At 39.9% G+C, this 20,000-nt stretch overlaps 3 protein-coding genes across 4 annotated transcripts in view; 2 read left to right on the forward strand and 1 right to left on the reverse strand.

Moving 5' to 3' along the window:
• The window catches only part of LOC137788061 (photoreceptor outer segment membrane glycoprotein 2-like), a 1,679-nt gene extending 486 nt beyond the window's left edge, over window positions 1-1,193 (forward strand). The window contains exons 1-3 of the mRNA XM_068580877.1: window positions 1-95; window positions 187-433; window positions 921-1,193. The exon at window positions 1-95 is cut by the window's left edge and continues 486 nt beyond it. Of these exons, the coding sequence (XP_068436978.1) occupies window positions 1-95; window positions 187-433; window positions 921-1,193 (615 nt within the window). The remainder of the gene's footprint in view (window positions 96-186; window positions 434-920) is intronic.
• Window positions 1,194-3,513: 2,320 nt separating this feature from the next.
• ubr1 (ubiquitin protein ligase E3 component n-recognin 1) lies at window positions 3,514-19,354 on the reverse strand. Of its 2 annotated transcripts, none has more exons than XM_068580070.1 (47): window positions 19,279-19,354; window positions 17,766-18,025; window positions 17,144-17,222; window positions 16,596-16,706; window positions 15,309-15,436; window positions 15,083-15,221; window positions 14,888-14,950; window positions 14,668-14,764; window positions 14,398-14,505; window positions 14,219-14,307; window positions 14,029-14,127; window positions 13,794-13,951; window positions 13,610-13,709; window positions 13,351-13,479; window positions 13,030-13,210; window positions 12,882-12,934; window positions 12,625-12,735; window positions 12,441-12,506; window positions 12,211-12,309; window positions 12,054-12,117; window positions 11,838-11,962; window positions 11,695-11,747; window positions 11,503-11,605; window positions 11,359-11,407; window positions 11,073-11,227; window positions 10,864-10,963; window positions 10,641-10,744; window positions 9,951-10,031; window positions 9,338-9,519; window positions 8,914-9,122; window positions 8,720-8,819; window positions 8,449-8,601; window positions 8,254-8,354; window positions 7,720-7,819; window positions 7,475-7,623; window positions 7,328-7,383; window positions 7,144-7,240; window positions 6,975-7,042; window positions 6,523-6,670; window positions 6,337-6,421; window positions 5,526-5,662; window positions 5,335-5,443; window positions 5,191-5,247; window positions 5,024-5,101; window positions 4,773-4,943; window positions 4,573-4,674; window positions 3,514-4,034 (listed from the first exon to the last, which is right to left on the reverse strand). In XM_068580070.1, the coding sequence occupies exons 1-47, from the start codon at window positions 19,321-19,323 to the stop codon at window positions 3,893-3,895; spliced, it is 5,193 nt and encodes a 1,730-aa protein (XP_068436171.1). In that variant the 5' UTR covers window positions 19,324-19,354; the 3' UTR covers window positions 3,514-3,892. The 2 variants fall into 2 exon arrangements, with proteins under 2 accessions (XP_068436171.1, XP_068436170.1); XM_068580069.1 differs by having other exon boundaries at window positions 14,668-14,791.
• A 520-nt stretch (window positions 19,355-19,874) lies between these two features.
• atxn3 (ataxin 3) overlaps window positions 19,875-20,000 on the forward strand; it is a 5,232-nt gene continuing 5,106 nt past the window's right edge. Inside the window, exon 1 of the mRNA XM_068579899.1 lies at window positions 19,875-19,942. Coding sequence (XP_068436000.1) covers window positions 19,898-19,942 — 45 coding nt within the window. The 5' untranslated portion in view covers window positions 19,875-19,897. The remainder of the gene's footprint in view (window positions 19,943-20,000) is intronic.

Raw genomic sequence — 20,000 nt, forward strand, 5'->3', positions numbered from 1 at the left:
TTCCACTGCTGTGGGAACAATGGGTATAAAGACTGGTTTCAAATACAGTGGATCAGCAACCGCTACCTGGATATGTCCCAAAAAGAGGTGGTGGAGTAAGTGGAGTAAGATTTAAGAATATATTCACACTTAACTGAGTAAAAAGCATGAAAACGGATCCTGAGCTTCTTTTTCTTGCTTTTCTAGTCGACTAAGGAGTAACGTCGAGGGGAAGTACCTGATGAACGGAGTCCCCTTCAGCTGCTGCAACCTCAACTCCCCTCGGCCCTGCATCCAGCAGCAGATCACCAACAACTCCGCTCACTTCAACTACGAGCACCAGACGGAGGCGCTCAACCTGTGGATGAAAGGCTGTCGCCAGGCGCTGCTGGAGTACTACACCCACATCATGCAGTCCATCGGCCTCACCGTCCTCATCACCTGGCTGTTTGAGGTCAGCAGAGACACGCTGAGCACAACGCAAAAGGAAACTCCACTTATTGTCCTGCTATTCACTAGGCCCTGGTTTTGCTGCAAAACTTTTTTTTGTAACATACTAAAGTATGACTTTTTATGACATTTTCTTTATAGTTTACATTACTATGACTTGTTATAACATTTTACAGGATACAAGAGCACAACATACTACAATACCATATGCTGAAAGTTGTTTGTGTCATACTTTACTATGACTTATTTTATTACACACTATAATTATTTAATAATAATTCAATAGTTTGACTTTTAATGACATACTACATACACTGTGATGTTTTATCAGCATTTTTATGACAGACTATATTGTGAAAGTGTTTTACTTCTTAATTAAAGTGGACGCGCTTGTTGTTCTTTATATAACAGGGTAAATTACAATTAAAATACAAAATGTCATCATTTTTGTGTGACGTGTTCACTAAAATGATGCGTGTGTCTTGTTTTAGCTGTCAGTGTTGACAGGGGTCCGTTACCTCCAGACCTCTTTGGAAAATGGGCTGCGACAGGGCGACCTCAACTCTGAGTCTGATGGCTGGCTGCTAGAAAACAGCTTTATGGAAACGGCCCGCATCAACCTGAACATCATCAAGTGCCTCGGCAAGGGCAACCAGATAGACACAGCCAACAACGGAGACCCCAACATTAACGTTCCCTCCACCTCTAAAGCACACTACGGGCCGGACAATGTGCCGCTGAAGGAGGTACCTGAAGCCAGTTGACCGCTCTCAGGCCTCAACGAACAGCATCCCTGAAAGCCTGAGGACCTCCCAGATACTTGAAGAGTGGTTCATTACTTGTTTGTTTTTTTCATCCATACGAGTCAGGAATTAAAAATACCTATACAAAGGTGTTTGTGTATGGAAACTGATGTACATTGTGGCTACCATAACACAACATATAAAACATTTTCTAGTATAATGGGGTGGATATTTCCCAAAATGCAGATGTCTTGTTACAACCATTATTGAATCTAAAACTTTCTAAACACAACCTTTTTTTAAAGATGCAATAACCAAACACCCACCACAAATGTACATCATGTTTTGTACATCTGTACTGTAATCTGTTGTTTACAAATGATATTGTGTTGCCTGTGAATCACGGCTTTGCCCAAAACTGTTTCAACACTGGAGTCAGTTAACTTGAAATTGTCATTGAAAATGTTTGATGAATACAAATAGGTTATGTGGGTCGAAAGGTTTAAGCCCATGTTCTATCAAGTGTAATAGAAAAGGCAGTGAAAAGAGTTTAAAATGACTATAGCAAGAATGTGGGCTATTTCAATTTAATTCCACAAATCTAGACGCAGAGTGCTTTGGCTTCAAGTTAAATAAGTCGTACCGCATAAAACCTGGAAGTTTTACATTTGTTCCAGGTGTTCAGACCCACGGAGGCTTTCTACGCATATTACTTCAGAAAACCAAGTAGTATCAATGTGCTGGATACGTATGTTAAGTATGTCAATGCTTTTAGATTAGCTAAAACATATAACCAGACAGAAGTCTAGTTGATTATGCATAATAACACATTGACTTTTAGAACGTTCAAGCCATAACTACAATGACTCATGTGCCTCAGCATTGCCACCATGGTCTTATCAAAAACACCTCCGCCATGTTCGCTAGCATGAACTCCAAACACCTGAACAATAGACCTTCTGTGCTGGAGATGTTTGGCTTTTAGTTTGTAATTCTAACGAAACCAGTACATTGCGAACTGGCCTATTGTGTATGGTTTTGTTTTAATGGTGAGCATATCGGCTGGAGGCTGGACGTTCGTTGTCTGTGGGTCAAAGGAACTCTTACTTTTCTAACTTCATTTTCAGAAAGCATAGAGTTCATGGCAGCTGAGAAGTCAAATTACAGCTTAAGGCATTTGGGGAGATACATAAACTTGGCGGTTGCAAAATGAAAACGTGTGGGTCAATTGAGTTTTAATTCTCGCTGTGAGACATTAATGAGTTAACATGCGGTATCAAACCTGCGAACAAAGATTATTCTACTATCTATGCATTACCCGGGGCTCTCACTTGATGGATGACAAAATATTGATTACAGAAAAAAAGATAATTACTGTATTTTGTGGGTGAGCAGTGAGGAGATTTTTATTCCATTAGAATGAATGAAATGTATTATGGACACTGCTGTACTCGATGGATTCAGGGCACAGGAGCAGTTCTTCTGTATATAGGCTTGTGTCTTTATTTCTATAGCCTGGAAGTCATGTACTGTCAAACACCACAAAGAGGACATTTTATAGTCACATATTGCTGGAAAGGAGTAATAACCAAAAAAAAGATATAATATACTACCTTAGATTATTTTCAATAAAAAGTAAATTTCCCTCTTAAATAGAATATTGAACGTTTTTTTCATTTTTTATTATTTAAATTGAAATGGTTTTAAATGGATTACCACCAGGTGGTGAAATATGTCTAATATGTCTCGCAAATGTTCTCTTGTTAAATTATTTAAATTATAAACATACATTGAATATCTGATGATCATAATTACTTTGGCCTAATATGTGTATTTAGTTACAGGGCATATCATCATATAGTACGATAGCGATGTTTTATATAATTCACTGATTCTTCTGGTCAGTGAGGCTTTCGAACCATAAATGTCAGAAAGTGGCTGAACTTTATAGAATCAAAATGTCTGCTTATCCTAAAAATAATTTATATATCAGAAAATCATGGAAGCAAGTTACTGTATACTTTTCTCAGACTGCTGAGTTTGTTTTAATACAACTTAGAAAATAATGTATCTTCTATAAATGTTGTATTCATTACATACGCTTCTATATGAGTAAAGGTGACAGTATGTGGCTCCAATATTTGAACTGTCTACATAGTTAATGTGAAAAAGTAAAAATGTGTGAGATCTATGACTATACCTAATTTCCAAATGAATGTACCCCTCCAAAACAGCACAATAACTTATGACAAATCATAATTTATAAAAACCAAAAGAGAATGCAGAAAATTCACAGCATTACTGAGAGAAATTAAAAATATAAAGTGATAACTAAAACATGTTGGTGTGTATCTGATGTTTGACTTTATTTGAATAATGAGTAATGTCCTTTGCAAATAACATTACTTTAGCAGAAACTCCTTACAGCAGACAATCAAATTAAAACAAGGCGACTTGGGTATACTTATTATTCATTACCCTCCACTATTCTTCCTCTTTTGAGTGTCCCACCGCTCTTGACCCCAGCAGGGGTTTCATCAGGGAATGAAGGGCTGCGATGGCCTCCTTTGATAGCAGGGGGGTTGTTTGTGTATGTGCATGTCTGTGGCTGTGTGCGTGCATGTCTGTGGGTGTGGGTGTGTCTGCCTAAGGAGCACTGGAGCAGATTGTGCTCTACAGCTGCGCTCTTTACTTCCCGTCCACCACAGCTGAAGCAATCATCACAACATCTGCCACTCGAAGGCAAACATAACATTGACCACCTCTAGACTGCGGGCAATTTCTTCCAGGATGCAATGCTGCTGCCACAGCAGGTTCAGTTTCCTGTAGCGCTCTGGGCAAAGGTGCAATGGATTGCCTCTTCTAAAAATTAAAAAGACAGAAGGCACCGATTTATTTAGGGTTTGTCCACAAAACAAACAATATATATGAGAAAAGTATGTACTTCATTGCCATCGGCTGCCCACGGAAGCAGAAATGATTCAAATGAGTAGTTTTTCTTTCTAGTGACAGCTTTGTTGAACGACAGTCTCTCCAAGACTTAATTGTGAGACTTTTGTAAAGTATGTCAGGGTTACTAAAATACAACTTAATATAAAAGTGTATAAATGCATCTAAATCCTGCAGCCAATCTGAAAATAAAATCTACCGACCAATTTCCAACAAGGACACATGGTGTCACTCAAGGAAGTCACGAGGACCAGCAATACTTTCCAAATGCATGCGTGTTACACAATGAGTCTCCAAACTATAATAACTGTATTTGAACACTCGCAGTCTGTATGTGGTGGCGGTGTTTACAGTAGCTATGACTTATTTACCTGCAATGCAATATCTCCATTTGAAATTTTAGGCAGAAGTTTTTTTTTCTTCAGTTCAGCCCTTCAGCTATGCTTCTTACCCAAGGTGAGGATCAGTCTCCCCATAATCGTCCAGGTAAGGAGCCGGGTACGTGCTTCCTCGAGTCCTACTGGCCATCAGTACAATTTCACACTCTCTTATTCTGTCAACATAAAAACAAACTTAATTTATGCAGCCCATTTCAAGCAAGACAAGATACAATTCAAAGTCAAAATGCTGCTCAGCCTAGAATTCACCCACCTGAGGAACATGCCCACTCCAGCACCACAGTTAGCAGCGTGGGCAGTGCAAGCTCCCACATCTTCCCCTTCCAGCTGGCTGAGACAGCAGGAGCTCTGAGAGCACAATATGGCCCCACAAAACAGGCACAAGGTCGGATGCTTCCTGTCATCATCTGTAGAGTTGGGACACCTGAGGAAAAATAGAGTTAACCAGTTGTGTGAACATCTCAAACTGATTTTCCACTGAAAGAACTTTCATTTCCTACTTACTGAAAATGGCTAGCTTGATTGAGGAGAGCACTGTAATCCTCCGGAAGATCAATCAAATGATTCCTTCTCCTGGGGTATCTGTAGAAAGAGTATATTAATCAATAATGAGGAGCTGGTTTATTACAAAATAAAAGTGGGACTAAAGTAATACAAAGGCCAAAGTCTACCTGACAGTTGGAGTTTTGTCATTCAGGGCTTTGGTTACAGCTGGACTCCCACACCACCTAAGGAAAAAAAAGCAGTGTCATAAAACCATGAAAAAGAAATCACGGATCAAATATTTTTATCTTGCTTCAATGTTTATCACTTACCTTTTCAGCAGTGGAGTAACAGCATCTCTGTGCCCCTGGAAGAGCTGGAACACATTGGAGGGGAGTGCCAAGTAGCTGCATAGCGCCTCCATCTGTCCTTGAGAGGTAACTGCGAGACACCAAAACAGTTCAGCTTGAATTCATTGAATCATCATATGTAGTATGTTATAATTATATATTACTACACCTACCAGTAGTGCTAAAAAGCTCCTCTGGAGGTTGTACTCCTGTAAGGCAATTAAAAAAGAGAGCCGCACAGCGCAGGAAAGGTTCTATTCCTCTCTTCACTCTTTCTGCCACAGCGAGACCGGACACATCTGGAATCAGCCTGATGAGCAAAACACAGAACAATCTGTCAAACAAGCTGAAGACACATTGCCGTGTACATGTCTGAGCATGCAGCACGGACAAGGCCTTGACAACAGGAAGCAATGATTGCCTCTACTGAGAGGGCATTTGTCTCCATTACATGCAGGCGAGGTCAATTCCTGTCAAGTTTGATTATGAAGCAGGCTAATGAAAAATAACTATCCCACTCGGCTGCCAGCACTCAGTGAAAACATCGCTAGACTGTGTTCATGGATAACATAGATGCTGGATTTTGAAGGTAAAGGTTGACATGTTTCTTGAATAAAATGTATGTGGCTTCAATCCCAGAAGTACAGCCTTTGCACATTCCAAGAAGACCGTACGAATCAATATGGGTCGGTAAAAATGCAGATTTCAAACAAACTTTTGTGGGGAAAAAAAAGACCATTTGCCATTTAGTTGTTGCTGTATATGCTGCTGGCATTTGTAGTCACAGAAATAGTTTTGTTTGTCATTCAGTAGGGAAGGAGAGTGCACCTCATCAGCCTTTTCCCAAATCCCATTAACCTAATAAAGAATAACGGAAATAAAAATTAAAAAAAACACTACAAGCAATTGACTTAATCCACAGATATTATACTTGGTATAAGTATTTTGCCTTATAAATAATAGGATCATGAGAAACTTGTGTACCTTTCAGTGTGTTGTGACACTGTAGTGTATAGCTCTGCTGCTGCTCTCGACTCCTCGGTCTCCTCTCCAGCTACTGCAGGAAAATCTATATAGAAATGACACCATGATTTAATTATCCTTCATAATGTAAAGCTGGCTGCGGTCCTTCAGTAAATTAACCAGAACGTATGGTGTTGTGGTTTGTACCTGTAGAGGACAGGAGGACCTGCAGCATGTGAGCCATGGTGACCAGATGAAGGATGTGCAGGTGGTTGTAGGCAGAGCTCACCGCAGACGGCTGCAAGTCTACAGCCTCCTCCTGATATAGTGCAGGTATAGACAACACCAACCCCACCTGGCAAAACACACAAGAACACATACACCATTCAGCAAAAAAATAAATAAATGGTTGTATATAAATGCAAGTAAAAGCTTTACATTGGCAAAACCTTAAATAAGAATTTAATCAAAACATAAAACTGTCGAGAAGTTTCATTATGAGAGCAAGAATGCAGTCATCAATAATCATAATAATAATTAATTATTAATAGTCATATTTAACATATTTAATTGTAATTTTACAGAACTTGTTAAGCGCTGATGTTGGAGTCCATCATTCTCAATAGAGATGTTCCCTTTTTCCTTTTGGGGAAACCTACCAGAAGATGGAAGAAGTCTACTTCCGGAAGAGAAGGGGTGCTCTTTCTGCCTACGACCGGTAGCAACACTGTTGAAAGACATTTCAGTTATGACCACAAGGCAAATGAACAGCAAGCTGTACAATTATATCCAATCAATAAACATATGTACTCTTAAACCACAACATACCCCCCAACATGTCGTTAAAGTGCCTCTGAATGACCGCCTGGGAGCTCTTAATTCTCTGAGCTGCTGAAAACTGAACAATTGCCTTCAGGCCTGCAAGCTAAAAGAGAGAAACGTTTGAAAAAGGTACACCTGACCGAGTTAAACTCAAACCATTATACATGACATGCATTATGTGGCAACCAACCTGTCTGTTTTGTAAGGACCCAAAGAGTGACTTGCCCTCTTCCTGCAATATGTTTTCTGTGAAGACATGCAAACATATTTTGAGAATTGCAAAAACATATAAAAAGGGGTAGATTGACACAATAAGCCATATTAACGCTGACTGTACCTATGGCCTGAATAGTGAAGGCACATGTGTTCCAGGCCATGAGGGGCACACGTGGGCACAGCTCATTGGGTGCTGTGTGCAGTCCCACCCGGTGAACTGTGGTGGCACAAACAACCAGCATCTCGACTATGCTGTCGGAGAACTTCCTCCTAAAAACAACCAGCAGCAGAGAATTACAATTGCTGTATTACCAGAAACATAAAGACTTGAGCAGCAGTGGAGGAGGAGCTGTCAGTTTCACTCACGGTTCTTGTACTCCATAGCTCAGAATGGATCTAAAGTCTGGCTGGCCTTCTCCACACAGGCTTGAGTCCGCATCAACACTACTGCTCTCTGTGTTGCAATCTGTACAATAGAGAGGAAATCAAAATTCATTTCATGTCACACATGTCAACCACAAGGCATAATGGCATTTATTGCTAATTGTAAGTAACTATTAAAGCAAAACAGCTGATATAAAATTGAGGTAAACCACCAACAGCCATCATATGCTAGTCTTTGAATGCACCCATATTCTGTTTTCGAAGACTGTACGCTGCGAAATAAATCTCTCTGCAGCTGCTTTACAGTCAAATCCTGTCATCAAATAAAGCTAATTATAAGTTTTTATTATGAAACAACTGCAGTGTTGAGTTCACAATAATGACATTTTTTTGTGTAGTTTTTCCGTTTCAGTTGTACGGAACTAAACACCTCCGAAAGCACAACACTAATGCACATGCATTCTCCTGTGCCCAACTAAAATATGTAATCATTGTATATTGAGTATGTCTTCTTACCATTATCCTGAGCAACTGACTTGAGTCCTTTAATCCGGGCAGAGATTATCTGGATCCAGCGAGGCAGGGTCAAATGCTGTCCAATTATCTCTGCATTTTCACTGTAGACAGGAAAGAATATTCAAATAACTTCTAGACATTTGTACAACAAATGATTCACTGCAGACTGGCCTGAAGCCGGTGAACTGGACTTACTAGTTAAACATTAACCTTTCAAACGGGATTAGAGGGACAACAGTGTTGCACAAAGACTTGCACAGTGGACACAAGTACTCCCCATTCTCCAGGTCGATGATCAACTCAGCATGGAGCCGGTTCCTGGTCATATTCTGAACAGCCTCAAAATATCTGAAAAATATAGAGAATGACACCTTAATAGCAAATTAACTGTATCTGCAAGTGGATCACACACACGGGGGGGAAACTGAATGAACAATAAATAGCAAACGTTCTTGTAATAACTCACTTTTGCCAACATGTGGCATGCATGACATGACCACAGCTGCCAGTGTGGGTTCCAACTGCCAGTTCAGGAGGCATGAAGAGGGGATATGATGTCCCTGTCCCTTTAAGGGATAAATGCAATGCACATATGAGTCTGATTTTCCCCATCAAATTACAGTTGTTAATGATTCAAAGGATTAGTGAATGGAGACTGACCATCTGCTCTATTGGTCGGTATCTTCCCTCTGCACTGTGTCAGCACTGTGGACCTCTGGACACACCCAGTCAGGACCATGGCTGGAGCCTGGGCCGCAACTTCCTGTTCTTCCTGACAAAGAATGCAGGTGAGCACCTCCCTCTCGGCCGGAGAGGACCCTCGATGGGGCCCGATGGCTACAGTCAGCTCCCTGTGCTCCATGGCGCAGCTGGAAGAATGGACATAACCCAAACTAGAATTAGCCAAATCAATTTGGGTTGGATCTTGATTGCAAGCCAAACACACTCATGGTGAGATAGATAGATATATATATATATATATATATATATATATATATATATATATATATATATATATATATATATATATATATATATATATATATATATATATAATTTTTTTTCTCCTTTTTTCAATAGTCACCTCTCAGTAGTCACAACCGGCGCTCCCTGTGTCCCACTCTCTGGCATGTTGTCATACAGCATCTTGTTTGACTCAATGAAGTTTTTCTGCATTGCAGACATCTGGGCCATAATCTTCTGCCGGTGGAGTTTGGCAGCCTCTGCCTTCCTTTTGCGCTCAGCTTTCTCTTTGTCTTGAACACTCTAGAATAATAACAAGTCAGTAAAACCTCTGAATACTAAGAAGATACACAATGCAATTACAGTTATAGTATTTCTTATAATTTCACGACAGCTATATTGTGTTTGGTACATCCTCTAGGAACCAAATATATGATGAGTCATCAGTGGGATGCTATAACCGAGGGAGGTTGTGCCATGTAAAGACAGAGCGGTTGTGAGCACTTCTAGGTGCCTTTTAATTTGAATAACTATATATAAGTTTTTTTACATTCCTTGCAGTGAAGATAACAACATTGTTATTGTTTGAGACATGAGGCTCTCTTGAATTGGTTATTTCATCCGCATAATCTTACCATCAACACTGGCCAGGACCTTTGTAAAAACACATCTCTCACATTCACATTGTCGAGGCAAATACTTATTTTTCTAATTATCATTCATTGATCTTTTACCTCTTCTGGCTTGGTTGTATCCACACTCATGGAGGCTGTTGGACTGGACTTCTCTCTAAGGCACTTCACAATCTCAAACATCTAGTAGAAAAACATTCATATAAGATGATGAAATTAACTAGAAAGTAATTGCGTCACGCACACACACACACACTCACACACATTCACGCAATCCCATTTTCTTTCTTTTGTTGTTGATAATGTATTGTTCTTGTTGTTAATATATATATTTAAAATACTTTTTTATCTGTATGACATAGTCATATATTACATACATTACTTTGGAGTTTTCTATAATATTGTAAAATTGTAATATTTAAAAATAATAAGCCCAGTGGGTTTCCTGCCTCTTCTCGCACTGTTAATGTATCTCTGTTATGTTTGCGTATTCAGTATGCAACTCAGGTTAATTAGACTCTAAATTGCCCGTAAGTGTGACTGTGAGCATGAATGGTTGTCTGTCTCTATGTCTGTCCTGCGATAGACTTTGCGACATGTCCAGGGTGCACCCTGCCTTCGCCTAATGACAGCTGGGATTGGATCCAGCGCCCCTAAAACAGGATAAGTATCGCATAATGGATGGATGGATGTTTGTGTATTCTTTAAATTGTGGACAGTAAACATAACTAATACAAATCTATATAAATGATAGAAAGTGGTGTGATAAACATATAATAATGAATAGTATACCTGTAGAACCCATTTAACCATGTCTTTTTGAGCTTCGAGGGAAGGAACAGACTTAATCTTGGACAACAAGTGGAAGACTGACTTGCCGTGTTCTGAACCAATTCCTGGAAGAACAGAAGAGAAATTTCTGTCACAAAATATACAAAAACAAACCAGTTTCTAGCTTTAAGATCTATGATAAATAGAAAGTGAGCTGTACACAAAACAATTAGGTTTCACTCACTGCGGGCCTTGAGGCTGAAATCAAAGGCTACTTCCTCCATAGTGCTCTCCTCAAGCTGTGCTTTCTCTTCAAGCAATGCCTGGCCCATCAAGTGCAGGGCCTGTGTGGTAAATGCATGAATCTTGTTACTGCAAGTGGTTTGAGTGATGAAAGGCAAAAGTCGAGCAAGGTAGGCGCTATAAAAGGCAAAAAATAGATGTAATGTCTACCCTCTGGATCATGGCTTCTGTCCAATGAGTCGCCCGGTCCTCTGCAGCTCTCTGCAGGGTGTGTCTCAGGACGTGGATGATAATGTCAGAGCTGAGCAGACGCACTATGCTGGAGAAAGCTGGGCAGAAGGCTGGGGGCTCCGGAGGACGAAGAGCTGAGAATAAAACAAAAACAAAAACAGTGGGAATGTTAGTCAAGCTGATTCCTTAGCAGTTGGAGTACAGATTGTTCCATGACGGATACACTATTATACAGAGGCCTGTCCAGAGCAAAGACATTGATCACCTTTATCATGACCCTCGTGAGTCCTCCTCTTCTTCTGAGACTCTTCTGCCTGCAAAGAGTAAAAGATAAGAATGAAAAGAGGACTATAAAAAAAAGTTAAGGAAATTTAGTTAATGGAAAACTGGTGTTGAGACATTGCGTTACCTTGCTATGCTGTGATCTTGAATAATGGTAGAAGAAAGGGTTGAATTCTACCAGACGCTCTTTTTTCACTCCATACAATCCATGCCCTGAAACTCCTGGTTTTCTAAAAACAGAAGTAGAATAGAAAGATTAAATTCACCCTGAAAGGATAATAAGAAAAAACTCAAAAGCTCTTTCACAGTATTTACATACTTAAAGGTGGCAACTTTGGTAATAACAGTCTCCAGACCGGTTTCATGGCTCTCCTACAAAGAAAACATGTTTAACTTGTGTTCAAATAATTATTTCCACAGAAAAACGAAGAAATGTACTTTTAGACAGTGTGAGTAGCTTACGTTCTCCGGCAGGCCTTTGACCAGGCTACTGTGAGCCATTGGTTCAATGCACAGCAGGTGGATAACCTCCCTCATGGTCACATCCTCTTTGGTCACCTGACTGACACCAGGGACATAGCGCTCACCTGGAAAAACAACACCAGTCAGACACTATGGTATGGTTCATATTCAACCAACCAAATTCCTAAATTAGATTTGCAGAATGTGACACTGTACCAATGACGACGATCAGGAGGTACAGCATCTCCTCTGTCAAGCGGTTCCACTGGATCAGTTCGTCCTGTAAATTGTGTTGCATTTCATCAATAAGTAGATCATTTATACGTCACAACAACTTATTTTTATTCTGAATTATTATTGGGATGTTGCTTGCCTGGTCTTTGTTCATATTTCCTTTGAAATAATCAAAGAGCTCAAATCTCAACAAGACCAGCATGAGGAAGTGGTTGGGGTCCATTTTGGAAGCAGCTATCTGTAAACAATGCACATGGATAGCCATATATACACATATGTATACATAAAACTATATATAGTATATATTTTAAAAGGTGAATTGTAAGAGCATGAAAGAAAACAAATTCTCTATGACTAACTGCCACAAACCTGGAGCATGAGAATGTCTTTATCATACATCTCGTCCCTGCATTTTACATCCTGATAGTAGTAGACCTGATCATGTGAAAAAACAATACACTTACATATCATTTGTGAAGAACGTAGCACAGAACAAAACAGATAGCATACAGAATAAAAACAAAGCCTTGAACAGCCAAGGAATGTACTTTACCTGGCTGACTAATGAAAGCCCGTTTCTGCGCCACATTTCAGCTGAGACCTGTGCAGCCAGCACCACACAGCGCAGAGGATGCTCTGCCAGAAAGGTGTGGTCAAAGCGCTCCTGCACCAAACAGAAGAAAAAAACATAACTCTGTAATGCCTGCAGTGGAAGTTCAGACTGATCATTCAACAAACACAACAAGTACAATATAAACAGCCCATACTGAACACTTAGGTAACATTTAAAACAGTTTTAATGTCACTTACAGGATCATGCAGACGTTCAACTGCCCCTGTTCTGCACATCAGTACATACAAACCTAGGTAGGGATCACAATAAAGAGAGTAGTAAGTTCACACAGTAACAGAAAAAGACTAATAAATCACTGAGCGCCTACAATATTAGTTCTCCTACCAGCCAGTAGCCTGGAGATGGGCAGATGTATGCTGACTGGCTCTTGAGACACTTTGTATGGCCGTAGGTGGAGGATGTGCTTTAACATGTGGTATTTAGTGGGCTCCCGGTGGAAGGACTGGTTGTTGCACTGCATCAGGACTTTGTGGCACTCTTCGAATGCGAGCAGCAAGATCTCTTCCTGAAGGCACAAACAAACAACAATTGACCACGGCTTCTGCCTATTCCAAGTGAACTGACAGTTAGCGGGGTTTATAGTTATACTCCCTCCGTGTGTGGGATAACTCTTTTGTTTGACGGACAAATTTAATGACAACTCACATCAGAGGAACACCAGTCTTGAAACATAGCAAGAATGTGGCGAAGCTGGATCTGAAGAGAAAAGCCAGCCTCCCATTCTGGCTCAACTGCAATGTGTTGACCAAACTGGCGCTTCACTTCCTCCATACCCTAATATCGAAAGTAAATAGAAATGTCAAGATTAATTAAATATCTGGTTTGTCAAATTACTGTACAATGATGTAATGTCCTTGGTTTTACACACTGTCAAAGAATGAATCAGAGTAGAGATAATTATTACCTGCATGCATTTGAGAAGCCCAAGAAAGACTTTGAATCCCTCTAAGAACTCTCTCCGCAGATCTTCAGTCCATACTGAGGGCTTACTAATCAGAATATACCTGAGAAACAGAAGTTACATCTCAGGTAAAGACCCAAAAAGTTAGGAACAAAGAATTAATTAAAGTTGTTGCCAGTTTAATGACCTCAGGTCGTGGAAGATGATCTGGATGCGTGAGAACTTGTCAGAGTTGTAGCCAAGGAAGAAGAAGCGACTGTTGTTATCCAGATGTTCACGCAGCAATTCCATGACTGTACCGACTATCACTTTAATGACATTGCCCTCTTCGATTAGTTGTCTGGCCTAGAAGAGGAACATGAATGTGAGGGCAGAGAACAATAAGGCACAGATAGACATGACTAACAACAAACCGCCCTTACCAATGTGGGTACAGTGAATATCTGAACAGACAGAACAGTGATGGAGATGCTCCTTTCATGGTCATCAATTATGAAGTCCTTTTGCAAGTGCTTATAGTACTAAAACCACAAAGATGGAGCATGTATTAATTTAAGCAGGTGAAAGAATTCCTTTTTTAAAAATGTTTTAAACATCCCTTTCTTTCTTTACCTTTGTAAACTCAATTGCAAAAAGCCTCTTGAACTCTGTTTCCATTAGCATGCTACAGAAAATCAGTTCATGAACTATCTTGCGAGCTCCTTGAAGAAATAAGAAAAACATATGTTAGTGTCATTTGGAACACAGTTAAAATGAAGCCATTACTGAAAATCACGCTCAGATGTATTTGCCTTTGTACATCTTGCCATCGTGCAGCATGAGTCTGCTGATGAGGCAAGGCGGGTCTCCGTCTGCATTGGCCTCTAGAGCCACCTGGCAGAAGGCCTGTCTGAAGCCCACTGCACAAGACACACAAAGGTCACCAGTCACATGACATGCACAGACAACTGAGGAGTAACAGTGTACATGTGTTATCTAAAGATGGCACGCATGAAAGGTGTACAATAAAAAAATAAAGCTAAGTTTGTACAGTGCAAGTACGGCAACAATGATGGCAGCACCTGAGTAACTGATGATCTTTTGGAACCACGGGCCGAGGCGCAGAACAAAGGTTTGATGCGCCATGACGGCTGCGTGAAGGATCTCCACGCGTAGTGGCTGAAGGGAAATGTGTTCGGAGTTAGACTGCAACACAACAGTTGTGGATTTAGAATTGGAGCACACTTAACAATTTAAAGACTAAAGATTATTCTAAATTTCTGGTATCACACTATTGTTTACCCTGATGAGATCTCTTGCTTGTTGACAGGAACGAAGGGTACCTCTCTTTACTGCCCTCCGACCCTGTGAAACAGTCCACAAAAATTACAAAATGGCAAATTCTGCAATGGATATAACTGCAATTATGGAACTTTATTAAAATAATGACAGTAGTGTAAAAGAAAATGTATGCGTTAAGACAGCCCAAAAGAATACCTCTTTGTCAATGAGTGCTGTGTGTGTCTGTGCTTCAGCCTGATCACAGTTAACAGAACGCTGCAGGGTGTAGATCACATGGTCGTACGAGTGGTGCTCATCATTGTACAGTACACAGTAGTATGCATTTTCTTTAGTCCTGCATGAATAGATGAATACACTGTCAAAGATAAATTGTGTGTCTTGCGTAAAGATTTATGTATAAGCGTGATTAGACAGTCTATACCCGGGCTGGAGCTCCGCTGGTAGCTCATGGTTCTCATCCCACACCAAGAAATCTGTGACATAGTGCAGCAGTATCCGAAACAGCCTCTCAGCACGGCCATATATCTCTGGCTCCAGCACACAATCATCCTGCACAAAATGAGACAATCACACAGATTCATATTTTTGAGCATGCAACTATAACTCTCAGGAGGACTCTTGCTCTGAAAGTGACATACCTTACCAGAAACAATTATATTGTGGCACCTAATTTGTGAGTGACGTCAACATTGAATCTGGAATGATTTTATTTGATATAAGTGAAAATGTTCTTCCATTCAGAAAGAAAAAAAAAAAAAATTCAACATTTTGGAAACATAAACTAATTTGTTACTATAAACTTTACTAATTCCCCATTTCCTGTGTCACCAGCACTAACTCTTGACTAAATATTTAATCTATATGAATAAGAGCTTGACAAGCAGCTGACCCTGTGAAGTTTGTATAGAATCCCCTGAGAGACAACGTTCCACATAGCAGCTAAGTATTTCATACAAATGTCTGACATTTAACACACAAACCAAACATACAGTGTGTCTGTATATTTATACTAGTCTCTTGGTCTCACTGCTGTGTGAGAACAAGCACTGAAATCCACCACAATCTAGCCAAAAAAAGTCTGAAACAGCTTGGTGGCTTTTCATGTTCAGAGTGGAGATGCTTTGATGGTCATCTGATGCGTTACTTCTTGTTAAGCACAGGTTCAGATCTGGTGTAGAAAACACAAAGCAGCCTGCCAGACTAGTGCCAGAGATGGCTTTGTTAATGGAAGCACCTGCTGTTTGCGGAAAAAAGGCACAAAGCCGTCAAGCTGTACATCAGCTCAAAGGCCCTGAGCAGGATCTTATCAGAGAAAAGCTCGAACCCTGATCAGCAAAGAAAGGCCTGACAAACAACTGCTGAGCAGGATAATCAATCATCATGTGTCCAGCAGCAGTTTGGTAGGAAAAGCTGTAAACAGAACTTATGTGCACAGTTCAGCAGGATATAAGCAATAGTAGAAAATCTGCTCTCAAGCAGTCTCATCAACAACTGTTTCTTGCATTTTATCGTAACCTAGTTATACATGTTCTCAGTTGGCGCAGGTCAACAATGTGCTCTTCTTTCTCATTTCCTGATCCAAAACCACAGCCAAGAGAGCAGCATCAAGGACTAAGATGGGAAAATAAGCATTCTGGGGTTCACTGACACAGAATGGGACAAGTACACTCCTCCCACGTCCCTCTCTCCGCTCTATTATGTAACTCACCGTTACCATGGCAGTGTCTGCCCCAGGGTCGTGTTTGGAGCAACAGGGGCCAATCTTCCAGGCTTCAATGTCCCCACAATCACAGAAGCCCCCGCCTGATGACGCGTGCATCTGGAAAGAAATGTACATATGGTTAATCACTAAGGGAAAGTAATGGGTACATACAAGAGCGATGAAGTTGTTCAACTGCTTTAGCTCTGAGGATGTATTATTATTAAAGTACATGAGTTTAAATGTGAAAGGGCAAAAATAAGCCCAATAATGATTTGGAATACATTCATTGTAGATTTTAATGCATCAGTTGTGTTTTTTCCAAGAGCTTAAATAGTATAAAGCAGGGAAATCAAGTTGACAGGGAAACAGACACTTTTAATTGACAAGGGCAATGCAAGAATCCTCAAGTTTGTGTGAGCCCTTTTAGAAATCTCAAAACATAAATCTAATGATGACTGATTTTCTATTATTTCCATTTATCGAAAGGAGGAAGAAGCTGACTGCAGGGTCATGAAAATTTCCCCCAAAAACATTTAGATTATATTGATACCAACCTTGTAACGATGGCCTTTGTGCACGCTATCCTGGAAGCAGTCCATGCACAGGACACAGGTGGGATCTATTGCACAATCCCTGCAATAAATTGTACAAGTGAAGCAAATAACAATAAAATGTACTACATCTGGGTTATAAAAAAAGTTAAGTCTGTAGAATATGATTTGTAGTATTGTGTTCAATTTAAAATTGAATTTTGACAAACGTTTCTCAGTAAAACAAATAAACGGCATTGTTTTTTTTTAGTTAGTGCAGAACTGAAACCTAATAAGGCCAAACTATTCCTTCCAAATAGCCTCCACGTATGCATGTTACTTTCTTTGAAGTCAGTGCTTTTATACTTCATCCAATAACCTGCGATTCCACTGGGGCACAATACTGTGGAAATACTTTTTGATACTTGCATTTAATGCCTAGATGTTAGCAACAACCCAAAAGAAATTATCTTATGTAGATATTTGTATGAATCCTCCAGTATTTAAAATGACTATGAAGAGCACATGAATATCTAGTGTGTATATATACATAAACATACATACACATATATACATACATACATACATACATAATTATGTATGTTACAATGTATTTATCAACAAAGATCAGAGGATCTATTCAGACCTGCAGGAGTAGACCGTCTCTCCCTCTTTGAACACACGTCCACAAAGCTGGGAGGAGGTGTTGCCCTGCTTGAGCTTCTCCAGACCCTCATGAGGATCCTCTCCAAACAGGAAGCACTCTAGAGGGTGGAAGAGTCGGCTCTGCATGAGCTCATCTTCCTCCTGAGGGCTGAACTCCTTCTTCAGGCAGAAGATCTGTGGCACCTGCTCCTTCAGGTAGCGGAACATCTCCACCCTGCTGTCTGCAGCCTCCAGCCATTGCTGCAAGATAATTAAGAAGGACGTGACTGTTTTGAAATGACTCACATTTGTCTCCACCTATTAACCCATAACCACATTTATAAGCCACTATTATAATATTACCTTCAGCAAAGAATCACTTTAATAATAAAAAAATTCAGATATTTCTTTCAGGCAATCGAGTAAAATTATGAAAATTTAACTTTTTGCAATACAAGGCAGACATTTTATTTGATTCATCTTTTGAAATCTGTAGTGGAGAAACGAGCACCACAAACAGCCTGGCATCAAAATGAAAAAGATTAATTGACTGTTTTTAGGCCTAAATTAGGAAGTGCGAATAACATAAGGTCTTTTTTTTTTTTTTTTTTTTTACAAATAAAAGGGGGAGAAGCAGCAGAACGACAACATACTTTGTATGAGCACCCTGAAAAAAGAGTGAGCTGAAACATTTACAAACATAAAAACATTTTGACAGTACCCAAAGCTGTAAATGAATTTGAATTTCTATACTTAACACCATTCTATAGTATAATGTCCTGTTTTAACACAAACATCTATTCTTCTTGCATTCAATTTGCAAGGGTTGGGTAAAACGTTAAAATGTCTTTTTAACAGCATCCATACTGGATTATAATATTTGTAGTAGTATGCCCATTACACCTGGAGGCGAGAGTTACACTAGATATCAAAACATTTACAGAACTGATTCTGCGAGGTTTCTTAGGCCCCATCTTCTACAAACCATACCCGGCCATTTCTGTGTTTTGTTTGGTGTACTCCAACAAGACAAGTGTCATATTGTAAATATCTAACGTGAATGCAATAATACCACAACAACGTCGGCCCAGTTTTCACTGTCACGCAGCAACAACGTATTGGACAGTAATTTATGACTGTTGAAGAGCTCAAGGTTGGAAAACATGATGTTGAAAATGTTAAAACTCATGGAAAACTCATGTTGAAGCGCTTTGGACAAAGCGATAATCAAGCATACTTCCCCGACTGTGAAAACTCTAACAAGTACTGACAACAAGCCCAGCAACATACACTCGTTGTTAATGACTAGTAAATATTGCAGCCTCTGCAGTGACATTTTAAACGTCTGGGTAGCTAGCACAGGAGCTAACCGCGCATGCTAGCCTGGGAAGGAAATGCCCTTTAACCGCTGGGTCAGACTATTTGCTCAGAGGGACTAACGTATTTTACGACAGTGTTTTGGCCCCGAGTCTCAACAACTACTGGGAGACATTTTAGCAATGTGAAAATCCTACCTTGCCGAGCTCCAGTCCGTCTAGGGATTTCTCACCCTCCGCCATATTCCATTTGCCGTAAAGGAGGAGGCGTCACTAGGAAAATGTTCCAGTTGTAATCGAAACCTTTTGCGACGTTTATTTTAACATTATAATGCTCCGAAATATGTAGTTTATGTGTAGTAAGCACTCACAAGCACTCTTCTATTTAAATAAATGTATTAGTTAAATAGGATACTTTTTATTAACATTTTGGTCTTCTATATCTCTGGTCAAAACAAACATTTTGTAAACAAATCTGCAACACTCGCCCTCTGGTGGCAAACTATAATTCGTACATAATTTAATTTGACAATTAGGTTACGTTTTGTGCCTATCTTTTGTCATAAGCGATGAAATTAAGGAAAACATTAATTCAATTCGTGTATCAGTGTCTTAATGAAACGATATCGTAACGTTAGCTGATAGTTACATTGCTCACACAGACAGTGATTTCGATGACGTCGTTGGTATAATTCCGCAAATGCAGTTCTGAACGTAGACGCTGCTGGTGTGGGACCAGGCCGCTAGAGGGTGCTGCTCGAGATCGTCCCTTCTTTCCTCGGTTGATGAATAGAGCGGAGCTGGAGGTCAGAGTTCAATGTTTGACAGAAAGCTGAATATGGATTCCATATTTCATGAAAAAGTAAGTTAAAACGTTCAAATTAAAAGATAAAGCCCCACGTAATCCGTCGTGTTTTTTT

This window comes from Clinocottus analis, unplaced genomic scaffold (genome assembly GCF_023055335.1).
Source record: "Clinocottus analis isolate CAN_PGR_092001 unplaced genomic scaffold, fCliAna1.0.p SCAF_17, whole genome shotgun sequence".
Classification (NCBI taxonomy): Eukaryota; Metazoa; Chordata; class Actinopteri; order Perciformes; family Cottidae; genus Clinocottus; species Clinocottus analis.

Excerpts from the sequence above, each read along its gene's own strand:
- ubr1 (XM_068580069.1), bottom strand. The coding sequence starts at position 19,323 with ATGGCGGAGGGTGAGAAATCCCTAGACGGACTGGAGCTCGGCAAG. Across the intron at positions 13,952-14,028 it reads TATTCACTGTACCCACATTG|GCCAGACAACTAATCGAAGA; the intron begins GTAAGGGCGGTT and ends TTCCTCTTCTAG. Across the intron at positions 5,444-5,525 it reads GGAGCTTTTTAGCACTACTG|TTACCTCTCAAGGACAGATG; the intron begins GTAGGTGTAGTA and ends GGTGTCTCGCAG.